Source organism: Mobula birostris, chromosome 15 (genome assembly GCF_030028105.1).
Source record: "Mobula birostris isolate sMobBir1 chromosome 15, sMobBir1.hap1, whole genome shotgun sequence".
NCBI lineage: Eukaryota > Metazoa > Chordata > Chondrichthyes > Myliobatiformes > Myliobatidae > Mobula > Mobula birostris.
The window spans coordinates 46,243,361-46,257,449 of record NC_092384.1 but is presented as its reverse complement, the minus strand read 5'-3'; the positions used below and the strand labels follow the sequence as shown (position 1 = coordinate 46,257,449).

The 14,089-nt window shown below is 40.5% G+C and overlaps 1 protein-coding gene across 1 annotated transcript in view; it reads left to right on the top strand.

The window, feature by feature from the left end:
• The window catches only part of slc7a9 (solute carrier family 7 member 9), an 83,142-nt gene that overhangs the window by 19,113 nt on the left and 49,940 nt on the right, over nt 1-14,089 (top strand). The window contains exons 2-3 of the mRNA XM_072279709.1: nt 5,323-5,473; nt 7,599-7,746. Of these exons, the coding sequence (XP_072135810.1) occupies nt 5,351-5,473; nt 7,599-7,746 (271 nt within the window). The 5' untranslated portion in view covers nt 5,323-5,350. The remainder of the gene's footprint in view (nt 1-5,322; nt 5,474-7,598; nt 7,747-14,089) is intronic.

The window sequence follows — 14,089 nt, the reverse complement described above, 5'->3', positions numbered from 1 at the left end:
AAGCCATAGTCCTCCCCTCCTTGCTATGTGGAGCCTAGTCATGGACAGCAAACAGCAGGCACATAAGATCCCCAGAAACTTACCATCAAAGATGCCTCTGAAAGATTCTGAGAGATAGCTGGAAGATCAGGCGTACTAACTCCAGCATCCTGGAGGAAGCGAACGTTAACTCCATAGCCACAATCGTAACTCAACACCAATCGCATCAGGTTGGCCACATCATCTGTATGCCTGATTCCCATCTCCCTAAATAACTTCTGTTCAGCCAGCTCAAGGATGCAAAGCGCACTCCTAGAGGGCAGAAAAAGCAGTTCAGGGACAATATCATGACCCACCTGAGGAAGTGCTGCATCAACCTGAATGGATGGGAGAAATTAGCACAGGATGGGAAAAGCTGTAGAAGGACTGTCTGTGGGGGGACTGCACAGCTCGAAGAATACGTCCACCGTGCCGCTGAGACTAAGCGGCTTCAGTGTAAGGAGAGAATGGGAAAGGCCCAACCAGCTGCATCCACCACTTCAACGACCTACACCTGCCAAAACTCCAATAGGACTTGTGGATCACAGATTGGCCTCTTCAGTCATCTCAAGATCGACCATGAGGAGGAGAATCATACTCAACCATGAGTCTTTGCTAATGATAATGACATTTGTGATCCTGTTGTTTCAAATAACAGTGCTCAAATTAGGGTAACTGTGGTATATCTACAAACAAAATTTTGAATTTGGTCCTGTTTATTTTAAAGGTACAATTCCCAATTCAGAGACTTCGTGGTCGAAAGTTATGGGTTTATATTTATTTCTGAGGCTTTAAGGCTGAAGGTAAAGTCCATTAGAAGATGTATTAGACTCTGTCAGTTGAATGCACAAAATCCCACAGCACTACTTTTAAAAAAGTGCCTGAGAAGTTCTCCCTGTTGTTCTAGACAGTGCATACTTCACATTGATGAAGTAAACTATCTGGTTATTTATCATGATATGGTATTCTAGTACTTAATTTTTGTTACTTGCCCACTCCCAAGTCTGTTGTTAAAATAAAATATTCATCCCTTCCATCATATCTCCCCTTTCTTCTGCTTAACCCATGTGTCACTATTAAAGCAAATAATTCTGGTGTGGAGTGTAGTTTACTGAAATGTGAATTCACTGCCAATGTAAATTGGGGGAAAAGATTCAGTCTTTAGAATCTTGGTAAATTTCCACTTTTGAGGCTGAGTGAAGACCTCATATAAGTTTATAAACTTATAAAAGGCACAGATCAGGTAGGCAATCGGAATCTTTATATTAAAGTGGAAATGTCAAAGGTTCAAGGTGAGACAGACAAGTTTTGTGCACAGGAAGTGGTAGGTGCCAGGAGCACTCTGCCAGGGATGGAGGTGAAAGCGATATGATGATGAAGTTTGAGGCTTTTAGATAGGGACATGAATATGCAGGGAATGGAAGGATATGGATCATGGTCTGGTAGAAGATGCTAGCTGAATTTTGTATAATGTTTGGCATAGATATTGTGAGTTGACAGGCCTGTAGCTGTGCTGCACTGTTCTATTTCTGATCTTCTATTGTCTTTTTGCCACTTTTATTAGCAGCTACAGTCTTTGAAGAACCCCAACTGAGCACGCGGAGTAGAAGGTTCAGGTTTACAGAAAATACCGATTGATTTAGTGAAGTTTTATGTTCCTCCAATGCAAAAACCAAAGCACTGGTTTTATAGTCCGAGAATGAGAAATAAACTCCAAAATAGGGCCATAAGACATAGGAGCAGAATTAGGCCATTCAGTCCATTGAGTCTGCTCTGCCATTCCATCACGGATGACCCCGGATCCCACTCAACCCCATACAGCTGCCTTCTCGCCATAAGCTTTGATGCCCTGACAGATCAGGAAACGATCAACTTCTGCCTTAAATATACCCACGGAACTGGCCTCCACCGCAGTCCGTGGCAGAGCATTGCACAGATTTACTACTCTCTGGCTGAAAAAAATCCTCCTTACCTCCATTCTAAAAGGTTGCTGCTCAGTTTTGAGGCTGTGCCCTCTAGTTTTGGATATCCCCTCCACAGGAAACATCCTCTCCACATCCACCTTATCTAGTCCTTTCAACGTTCGGTAGATTTCAATGAGATCCCCCCGCATTCTTCTAAATTCCAGTGAGTACAGGCCTAAAGCTGCCAAACGCTCCTCATATGTTAACCCCTTCATTCCTGGAACCTTCCTCGTGATCCTCCTCTGGACTGTCCAATGACAACACATCCTTTCTGAGATATGGGGCCTAAAACTGTTGACAGTACTCCAGTGCAGCCTAACTAGTGTTTTATAATGGCTCAACATTATCTCCTTGTGTTTATTTCAATTCCCTTTGAAATAAATGCCAACATTGCCTTCTTTACCACAGACTCGAGCTGTAAATTAACCTTTTGGGAATCTTGCATGAGGACTCCTAAGTTCCACTGTTCCTCTGATGTTTCAGCCTTTTCCACAATTATATAATAGTCTGTACTATTGTTCCTTTTAGCAAATTACGTTATCATACGTTTCCCAACACTGTATTCCACCTGCAACTTTTTTCCCATTTTTCCAATATGTCTAATCCTGCTTCAATCACGTTGCTTCCTCAGCACTCCCTGCCCCTCCACCTACCTTCATACCTTTCACAAACTTTGCCACAAAGCCACCAATTCCACTGTCCAAATCATTGACAAACAATGTGAAGAGTAGCTGTCCCAATACTGACCCATGAGGAACACCACTAGTCACTGGCAGCCAACCAGAAAAGGCCCCCTTTATTCCCACCTGCTGCCTCCTGCCTGTCAGCCATTCCTCTATCCATGCCAGTATCTTTCCTGTAACGCCATAGGATTTTATCTTGTTAAGCAGCCTCATGTGTGGCACTTTATCAAACACCTTCCGAAAATCCAAGTAAATGACACCCACTGCGTCTCCTTTGTCCACCCTGCTTGTTACTTCCTCAATGAACTCTTAACAGATTTGTCAGGCAAGATTTCCCTTTACAGAAACTGTACTGACTTTAACTTATTTTATCATTAGTCTCCAAGTACCCCAAAACCTCATCCTTAGTAGTAGACTCCAGCACTTTTCCAGCCAGTGAGGTTAGACTAACTGGCCTATAATTTCTTTTCTTTTGCCTTCCTTCCTTCCTTAAAGAGTGGAGTGATATTTGCAATTTTCCAGTCCTCCAGGACTATGCCAGACTCAAGTGACCCTTGAAAGATCATGACCAATGCATCTGTTATCTCTTCAGCGACCTCCCTCAGAACTCTAGGACGTCCATTTGGTCCAGGTGACTTATCCACCTTAAGACCTTTCAGTTTCCCTAGCACTTTTCCCCTTATGATAGCAATGGCACTCACACCTGCTCCCTGACTCATGGACCTCTGGCACACTGCCAGTGGCTTCCACGGAGAAGCCTGATGCAAAGTACCCATTAAGCTTATCTGCCATTTCTTTGTCCCCACCACCATCTCACCAGCATCATTTTCCAGTGCTCCATTATCAACTCTCATCTCCCTTTTATTCTTTATATAACTGAAAAAACTTTTGGAATCCTGCTTTATGTTATTGGCTAGTTTGCCCTCATATTTCATCTTTTCCCTTGTAGCTTTTTTAGTTGACTGTTGTTGGATTTTAGAAGTTTCCCAATCATGTAACTTCCCACACACTTTTCCTTCCTTATATGTTTTTTCCTTGGATTTTATGCAGTCCTTAACTTCCTTTGTCAGCCACGGTTGCCTAGCCATGCTACTTGAAAACAACTTCTGTGGGACGGGCATATCTATCTTGTGCCTTGTGAACTATTCCCAGAAACTTCAATCACCTCTGTTCTGCCATCAACCCTGTCAGTATCCTCCTGCAATCCACCTGGACAGGCTCCTCTCTCATGCCTCTGTAATTCCCTTTATTCCATTGAAATACTGATACATGTGATTTATGCTTCTCACTCTCAAATTGCAGTATGAATTCAATCTTATTATGATTACTGCCTCCTAAAGGTTCCTTTACATTCAGCTCCCCAGTAAGATCTGGGCTATTACACAATATCCAATCAAAGTTAGCCTTTCCCCTAGTAGGCTCAAACACAAGCTACTCTAAAAAGCCATCTCGTAGATATTGAACAAATTCCCTCCCTTCCCAATCCCCTTGCATATTGAAGCCCCCCATTATAATTGTAAAATTACTCTTATTACATGACTTTTCCAGCTCCCTTTGCAAACTCAGCCCCACACCGTGGTTACTATTTGGAGGCCTATTTATGATTCCTACAATGTTTTTTTTTACCCTTGCAGTTACTTAACTCCACCCACAAAGATTTAGCATTCTCTGACCCTATGTCACCTCTTTCTAAAGATGTAATTCCATCTCTTACCAATGAACCCACACCACCACCTATGCCTTCCTGCTTGTCCTTTCGATACAAAGTATATCCTTTGATGTTAAACTCCCACCTATGGCCTTCTTTCAGCCAGGACTCAGTGATGCCCACAATGTCATACCCACTAATCTCTAATTGTGCCACGAGTTTGTCCATCTTATTCCAAATGCTACGTGCATTTAAATATACAGTAGCACTTCGGTCCTGCATTCTTCACCCTTTTGAATTTTGCTTCTTTGAGACTTTTTTTTTACCGTGCCCATGGTCTGCTCTTATCAAATTATGGTATTGCTTTGCACTGCTATAACTATATGTTTTACTTATGTGGTCTTGTCAGTGTTAGTCTTTGGTTTCTCCTGTTTTTTTGTGATATCACTCTGGACAAAGATTGTATCATTTCTTAATGCATGCATTTCTAAATGACAATAAACGAGGACTGAGTGTCCTCATAATCTAATCTAAAAAAATCTAAAAATTAATTCTTTGTTCTGTCTGTATTTGTACCCAATCTTTGGGTTCTCCTTTCTTACATTCATGATACATCCATCATCTACTTGTAAACCTGCTGGCTCATCCTCGGCTCTATCATACTGGTTCCCATCCCCCTGCCATATTAGTTTAAACCACTCTCAACAGCTCAAGTAAACCTGCCCGCAAGTATATCGGTCCCCCTCAGATTCAAATGCAACCCATCCCTTTTGGACCCAGAAGAGGTCCCAATTATCCAGAAATTTGAATCCCTGCCCCCTGCCCCAATTCTTCAGCCACACATTTATCTGTCACCTCAATCTATTCCTAAGATGTAATTGTACCAATTGATTTTCATCAATAAATCATTATTATGTAATACAAACCCACTTCAGTGCTTTCAAAAGCAATGACTATAATACTTATATGTTGGTTGTCTCTTAATAACTGGCTGACTTGTAACCAACAGGTACTCAAGCAATTGTTTGGAGCTGACAATGGATGAGACGAATGTGACAAAAAGGAAGATTGACTCAGGGAACAATAGGAGCCTAGAAACCATTGAAACAGAGTTGGAATTCAAACAGAATAAACCAACAAATGTAGCTTTACAGAAAGAGGCAAGTATACTTTCCAAACATATTCATGGAAGTGCTCTGATTTTATTTAGAACCTTGTGCAACTGATGCATAATTAATTCTTCTTAGCTAATCAGCTTATTTTATTCAAGCGATAATATTATGGTAATGTTGATTCTTTGAAAAATTTTAAATATGATCAAAATGATGTTGCCACCTTATTCAAAATTGTTACTTTCTATATATCGATCAATTTCCAACTCATGTTTTCAGCATAGATAAGGAAGGTATAATTTTTAAATTGGCTAACTATCAATGCAGGAAAATGTTACACCATCTAAAGTTTTCTTTTCCTCTTACTCAAGTAAGTCCAGAAGACCACTTGGGTTTTGATAACACTATTTCTGAAAAATATTTTGAATCTTCATACTTTTACCAGTTTTACTCAATTTTCTGTGATGAGTTTCAAAATTTCATCATCCAAATGAGATCTATTTCAATTGCTTTAATAAAGTTAATTCTTGAATCCACCCATATCAGTCTTACAGAACTTTCTGCAGGCCATCTTGACTTGAATGGCAATACCTATGTTGCCTTGGAAACCAAAAATAAAGATAAGCCCAAAATGAGAACTGTCCAGTACATTTTAATATTTTAAAATTAATTTTCCAGTGTAGCTCAACACTTCCTTTATTGTCACTCCACATTGATATTAAGTAAAAAATCTGCTATAGGATCTTAGATTCCATTCAATTTTATTAGTTATTTTTAAACCATTATCATTAATGGTATAATGTATATCTATAAAAAATAATCTATTCTTCCAAAGTTCACTAATTAATATAACTTATGCTTGGCACATTTTAAGCTCTTACAGATTTTATTTACCTCCTTTTCAAGATCCCTAGCAGTTTTTTCCAATTCCGTACCATTACACTCCTAATACTCCTGTTCCTAATATGGTCTGCACATTGGCCTTATCTGAATTAAGTTTCTAAATTGGTGTTTGAGCGATAACCTATCATCCAAATAAAGTAGAAGTACACCTAAGTGCACGCATAAAATCATTCTGGATCCGTGATATGTAGATGTCAACAAATTGAGCTAGGTTGCTTTTCTTCCAAAGGTTATAACAACCAGTGATCTTTAGTGGTATGTCCAAGGTCAGCTTATATGTGTATTCAGAAGAGAAGTGAGTGGCATATGTGGGTGTGGTCTGCTGAAGCACACAGAGCTCAAATTGCAAATAGATAACACACACAACCCATTGCTACACATCACTTTATACAAATCATCCATTGCTAGCCCATTTATCAATCTTATTACAAGTAAGGAATACACATGATGTTTGCCAGAAGCAGGCCACTGGAAGGCTTTCTTCCTTTCAAGTACTTGATTAGAAAGTAGTATGTATCTGATACCTTCTATTAGAGAAGTAGGATCTAGTAGAATGGCTGGAAGAAACCTGCACGCTCTCCAAAGCTTCCAAATCCTTCCTGTAGTGAGATGAAAAGAACTCAATACAATACTCCAAAATGTAGTCTAACCAGAGTTTTGTAGTGCTACAACCTTATCCTGAGGCTGTTGAACTCTTGATTAATGAAGGCCAACATACCATATAACTTCTTAACCACCCTAACATCTTGTGCAGAAACCTTAAAGGACCTATGGCTGTGAACCCCAAGATCCCCGTTCCTCTAAGCTGACAACAATCCTGCCACAAACCCTGTTTCTTTTCATTTTTGATAAATGATTTGACCTCAGTTGAGAGAGAATAATTTTAAAAAATTCCAGATTATTGCTAAATTGTGAATGGGTTTGTAAGGTACCCCAGGCATTCATGAACTGAAAAAATACAATTTAATCTAGATATACATCATAAACGGCAAAATAATAAAAAGACTTGAAATTAAAATCAGTAGTATATAACATTTTAATCTTTATAGATGATTATTGGTCTTTTAATTGCAATGGCAAAAATATTAATTTTTTGGTAATCATTCAGTATACATATTAATCGTGCAATGCACAATGACCATTTAAAATATTTCCTATTTAATCAGAGTAACCTCAATGTATGAGCTATTGACAAAGTAAGCTAAATGCCTTTTTTTTTCTTCCATATTTCCTATTTAAAAATTTTTCTCTTTACTTTGTTCATGTAAAGGTTGGCTTGATTAGTGGTATCAGTCTCATTGTGGGGACTATGATTGGCTCAGGAATTTTTATATCACCTACATCTGTCTTAGAGAATACTGGAGCGGTGGGCCCTTGTTTGATTATCTGGGCAGCTTGTGGAGTCCTGGCAACAATAGGTAAGTAACTGGTAACATTTTATTAAAATTTATTTTTGAAAAATAATCTCTAATAGAAAATTGCAGCATTGGAAAGAAGACTACTTTGCACATCATGCTTATGCTATTCAAAAAGCTGTTTTGGTTGATTACATTTCCCAGTTCTCCTCCCTACTCATATGGCCTACAAGCCTTTGACTGATACATCAGCTACATTTAAAAATTGCCTTGATGGCTTTTGTTCAGGAACTGAGTTCTAGGCTCCATTACCCTTTGGATGAAAAAAAACACATCTTCTTCCGCATACTAGTACTACTAAAAATCAATCAACCTAGCTCAAACAGCTGAAGAAAATTATAAATGGCATGGAAAGCATTGACAACCTGCATGATTTTATACCTTCCTCAGAGATAAAGTAATGCACAAAACAAACTATCTGAAAAAATACCCATTAACTAAGAATGAATACTTTCCATAAGACCATAAGACATAGGAGCAGAATTAGGCCATCTGGCCCATCGCGTCTGCTCCACTATTCAATCATGGCTGATCCTTTTTTTTTCTCCTCTTCGACCCCATTTCTTGGCCTTCTCCCCATAACCTTTGATGCCATGTCCAATCAAGAACCTATCAATCTCCGCCTTAAATACACCCAACGACCTGTCCTCCACAGCTGCCTGTGGTAACAAATTCCACAAATTCACCACCCTCTGGCTAAAGGCATTTTTTAAAAACAATTCTAAGGTAACTCTCACACTAAATTTTGAAACTTCCATGACCAGTTTCTTGCTTTCAATCATAAATGAATTGTATAAAAATTTAAAGAGCTTAAATGATATTGTCTTCTAATTAGCTCAGAAATTCCAATTAACCATTGCTTTTGCTGTTGTGGTTCTTAAACCCATTTGTCTAGCATTGAGGGAATCTAAATAACAGAAAAACTTACTTATGAATACTAACCTAATGCAGTATTCTTAGAATTGAATAAAAATATAACACTGGACAACAAATTATTTTGAAAGTGTTGCTTCCTCAGAATTTTCTTTGTTTATGATAGAACGCTTGAAGCTGAACACAAATATAATGCCAGACTACTATATCAAATGGTTCATTTATTATCAGAGAAGGTATACTATATACAACCTGAAATTCTTACTCTTCGTAGACATCCACAATAAAATAAGAACCCCAAAGTTCCCTTTTCGCTCTCCCCCATACAAATTCCAACCTCCACCCCACCCATTTTGGCAGAAAGTGTCAGTGTCCACCACCCACCAAGCAATAGCAAAGCCTCCAAAGAGAGACCATGATCTGCAGTCAACATAAAGCTATTGTTTACCTGATAGTTCGACATGCCACAGGCCTTCTCTCTTACTAACAAGGGACAAAGAGATGTCACCCAATTCACAGCGGAAGGGGAGACATACAGTCGCTGTTGCAATCTTACAATCTGCCACATCACTTTTTATTCCAAGGTTCTCTGATTTGAGAATCAGCAGCAAACTCTCCCCACCATCGAGAGGAAGAGAAAGAGAGAGAGCGATCCCTCAACTACAGAGACCTCCATCCACTGCATACACCTCTGTGAAACCCTGGTGTTTCTTCTCCCGGGCCACAGGGCTGAACCTCAGAGGCGCCATCTTCAAAGCTGCACCTGAAGAATATTGGAAAAACAGCCGGTCAGTGAGCTTCAAGACTGGGAACCCATCTGTGATGAAAAACTTCAGTTTGAGTACTGTGGCAGATCGTGGACTTTGTTAGTACCACAGCCACCTTGAAAAGGAAAAAAAAGAGACACTAAAGAAAAGAATTTAAACTGCTTCCTCAGATAAGCTCAAAGAAGCAACAATTTGGCACCACCTTAGCTCCACCCCCACATACGAATTTGGAGAAACAAGAAATTAACTTTTATTGAATATAAGGCTGATGCTTTGCAATAGATCAACTAAGCTGAAAATGACTTGTTGATGATTTTTGTTTGTACTTAGTGTCTTGAGGTTTCTTGCTTAAATGCCCAACAATAATCAACCAGAACTGATGGATTCTAGTTGCCCTGATACCATTTCTCCATGACTGCAATGTCACGGTGAAAATTTTCACCATGCTCGTCTCTGAGTCGTAAGATGCAGTAAATGAATCTTCTGTGACACATTGCACTTTTTGGTTTTGTGTGCTTGAAGCATGTTGCCAAACAGCTGCATGTAGTTTGGCGCTCTGTAGTTGCCCAGAAAAATTTCAACAGCATCCTTGAATGCCTTCCGTGCGATTTTCTCCAGTCCCACTAGAAGTTCTTTGAATTGCCTGTTTGATTTATGGACCTGCAAAAATACCTTCCTTAATCTTGGCAACAGTTATTCTGGGAAACATCTTTACCAAATATTAAAATCCTTCACAGAAATTTATAGCTTTTCTGAAACCTGTCCTGCCATGCAGCATCTGTCCTGCCTAAGCGTGCCCACACATGCCTGGACAAGACAGAAAATGTTTCATCTTACATTGCGGGCAACATTTTAATTGATTTGAATTATAAATTGAAATAACAAATATAGGCTATATTTTTTAAAAATGGTATGTGATAGGGAAATTCCATGATGTTTTTCATCTATTTTCTAGTTATGATTTATAATTTAAATATTTAATATTTACTAATTTTAACTATTTTTAATATTTTTAATATTTAATATTTGTAATCCAGGGAGTGTGAAGCGCAGAATCAAATATCGCTGTGATGATTGTACATTCTAGTACCAATTGTTTGGCGACAATAAAGTATAAAGTAAAAGTAAAAGATATACCCAAAACTTCTCAAAGCTTTTAGGAAGCAAAATCTTTGTTATCCAATGTAATTAATCAAGTGAATTATAGTTTGGCAATATAAAAACTTCAATAGGTTCAGTTAATAATTAAGCAATTTAAACCATTTATATCCTGGTAATAATTCAATCTTTTTCAAAGCTACCAATAACCTGGAAGTATTGTAAGGGTATTTTAAATGGACTTCATTTTTTTCTGTGCGCGATTTCCTCTTTCTTTTTTTGACCCATGAACCCATATTTTCATATAACATTGCAAGGAACATGAATTTGATAAATAAATTCTAGTTTTAGGGAAAATTCTCATGTGATTGCCATCTAGATATGCAGAGCTATATTCCATGTCTGGCTGGTGTTGTAATAGGAAGTTCTGTATAGATAGTTGTATTAACATCATAATGCTCTTTTCATTATTGATGTTAGAGATTATATAATTGGAAAATGGGTAGCTGCATTAAACTACATTAGGGGTGCTGAACCTATGACATGTGTTCTCAGGATGATGCACATAAAAGTTTTGTTGGTACTTAGTATGCAGTGCTGCCCCTTGGTTCTTTAGACCCCACCCATAATAAAAAGGCACATAATGGTTATCTTTAGAGCCAAATGAAGCAGCGATGATTTTTTTACAACCCGAGAGCAATGGCATGATTTCACAAGAAACCTTGCACACCATAGAAACTATAGAAAAACTACAGCACAGAAACAGGCCTTTTGGTCCTTCTTGGCTGTGCCGAACCATTCTCTGCCTAGTCCCACAGACCTGCACACGGACCATATCCCTCCATACACCTCCCATCCATATATCCATCCAATTTATTCTTAAATGTTAAAAAAGAAACCACATTTACCACCTCGTCTGGCAGCTCATTCCACTCGCTGTGTGAAGAAGCCCCCCCCAATGTTCCCTTTAAACTTTTCCCCCCTCACCCTTAACCCATGTCTTCTGGTTTTTTCCTCCCCTTGCCTCAGTGGAAAAAGCCTGCTTGCATTCACTCTATCTATACACATCATAATTTTATATACCTCTATCAAATCTCCCCTCATTCTTCTACGCTCCAGGGAATAAAGTCCTAACCTATTCAACCTTTCTCTGTAACTGAGTTTCTCAAGTCCCGGCAACATCCTTGTAAACCTTCTCTGAACTCTTTCAACCTTATTTATATCCTTCCTGTAATTTGGTGACCAAAACTGAACACAATACTCCGCATTCGGCCTCACCAATGCCTTATACAATCTCATCTTAACATTCCAGCTCTTGTACTCAATACTTTGATTAATAAAGGCCAATGTGCCAAAAGCTCTCTTTACGACCCTATCTACCTGTGATGCCACTTTTAGGGAATTTTGTATCTGTATTCCCAGATCCCTCTGTTCTACTGCACTCCTCAGTGCCTTACCATTAACCCTGTACGTTCCACCTTGGTTTGTCCTTCCAACGTGCAATACCTCACACTTGTCTGTATTAAACTCCATCTGCCATTTTTCTGCCCATTTTTCCAGCTGGTCCAAATCCCTTTGCAGGCTCTGAAAACCTTCCTCACTGTCTACTACACCTCCAATCTTTGTATCATCAGCAAATTTGCTGATCCAATTTACCACATTATCATCCAGATCATTGATATAGATCGGGGGTCCCCAACTTTATTTGCACTGCGGACCGGTTTCATATTGACAATATTCTTGCGGACCGGCCGACAGGGGGCGGGGGGTAGGGTAAGGTTGCCAACGAACAAGAGCAGCAGTAGCTTCAGTTAGTCCTGACGAAGGTTCTCGGCCTGAAACGTCGACTGCACCTCTGCCTTGAGATGCTGCCTGGCCTGCTGCGTTCACCAGCAACTTTGATGTGTGTTGCTTGTGTTTACCCCGAAAGACTACGAGGACCATGAAGCCTTGCCCGGGCACCTGTGCGCATGCGCAATTTCTGCCTGCATGAGCGCGCCGATTTCTTCTACAATTTGTTTTTAGCGATAAAGGTGGGCTAAAACCGTGTCGAGGTATGCAGAAACGAGTTCGGTGGGGCACGGTTTGATCCCCCTTTTTCAATCCCTTCCTACCTATGTTCGTGACACTTCTCACGCTCTTAAACTTTTCGATGATTTTAAGTTCCCTGGCCCCCACCGATTTATTTTCACCATGGGTGTCCAGTCCCTATATACTTCCATTCCCCCATCAGGAAGGTCTCAAAGCTCTACGCTTCTTTTTGGATTCCAGACCTAATCAGTTCCCCTCCACCACCACTCTGCTCCATCTAGCGGAATTAGTCCTTACTCTTAATAATTTCTCCTTTGGCTCCTCCCACTTCCTCCAAACTAAAGGTGTAGCTATGGGCACCCGTATGGGTCCTAGTTATGCCTGCTTTTTTGTTGGCTTTGTGGAACAATCTATGTTCCGTGCCTATTCTGGTATCTGTCCCCCACTTTTCCTTCGCTACATCGATCACTGCATTGGCGCTGCTTCCTGCATGCATGCAGAACTCGTTGACTTTATTAACTTTGCCTCCAACTTTCACCCTGCCCTCAAGTTTACTTGGTCCATTTCCGACACCTCCCTCCCCTTTCTAGATCTTTCTGTCTCTGTCTCTGGAGACAGCTTATCCACTGATGTCTACTATAAGCCTACTGACTCTCACAGCTATCTGGACTATTCCTCTTCTCACCCTGTTTCTTGCAAAAACGCCATCCCCTTCTCGCAATTCCTCCATCTCCGCAGCATCTGCTCTCAGGATGAGGCTTTTCATTCTAGGACGAGGGAGATGCCTTCCTTTTTTAAAGAAAGAGGCTTCCCTTCCTCCACTATCAACTCTGCTCTTAAACACATCTCTCCCATTTTACGTACATCTGCTCTCACTCCATCCTCCCACCACCCCACTAGGAATAGGGTTCCCCTGGTCCTCACCTACCACCCCACCAGCCTCCGGGTCCAACATATTATTCTCCGTAACTTCTGCCACCTCCAACGGGATCCCACCACTAAGCACATCTTTCCCTCCCCCCCCCTCTGCTTTCCGCAGGGATCGCTCCCTACGCAACTCCCTTGTCCATTCGTCCCCCCCATCCTTCCCCACTGATCTCCCTCCTGGCACTTATCCATGTAAGCAGAACAAGTGCTCCACATGCCCTTACACTTCCTCCCTTACCACCATTCAGGGCCCCAAACAGTCCTTCCAGGTGAGGCGACACTTCACCTGTGAGTCGGCTGGGGTGATATACTGCGTCCGGTGCTCCCGATGTGGCCTTTTATATATTGGCGAGACCCGACGCAGACTGGGAGACCGCTTTGCTGAACACCTACGTTCTGTCTGCCAGAGAAAGCAGGATCTCCCAGTGGCCACACATTTTAATTTCACATCCCATTCCCATTCTGATATGTCTATCCACGGCCTCCTCTTTTGTAAAGATGAAGCCACACTCAGGTTGGAGGAACAACACCTTATATTCCGTCTGGGTAGCCTCCAACCTGATGGCATGAATATCGACTTCTCTAACTTCCGCTAAGGCCCCACCTCCCCCTCGTACCCCATCTGTTACTTATTTTTATACACACATTCT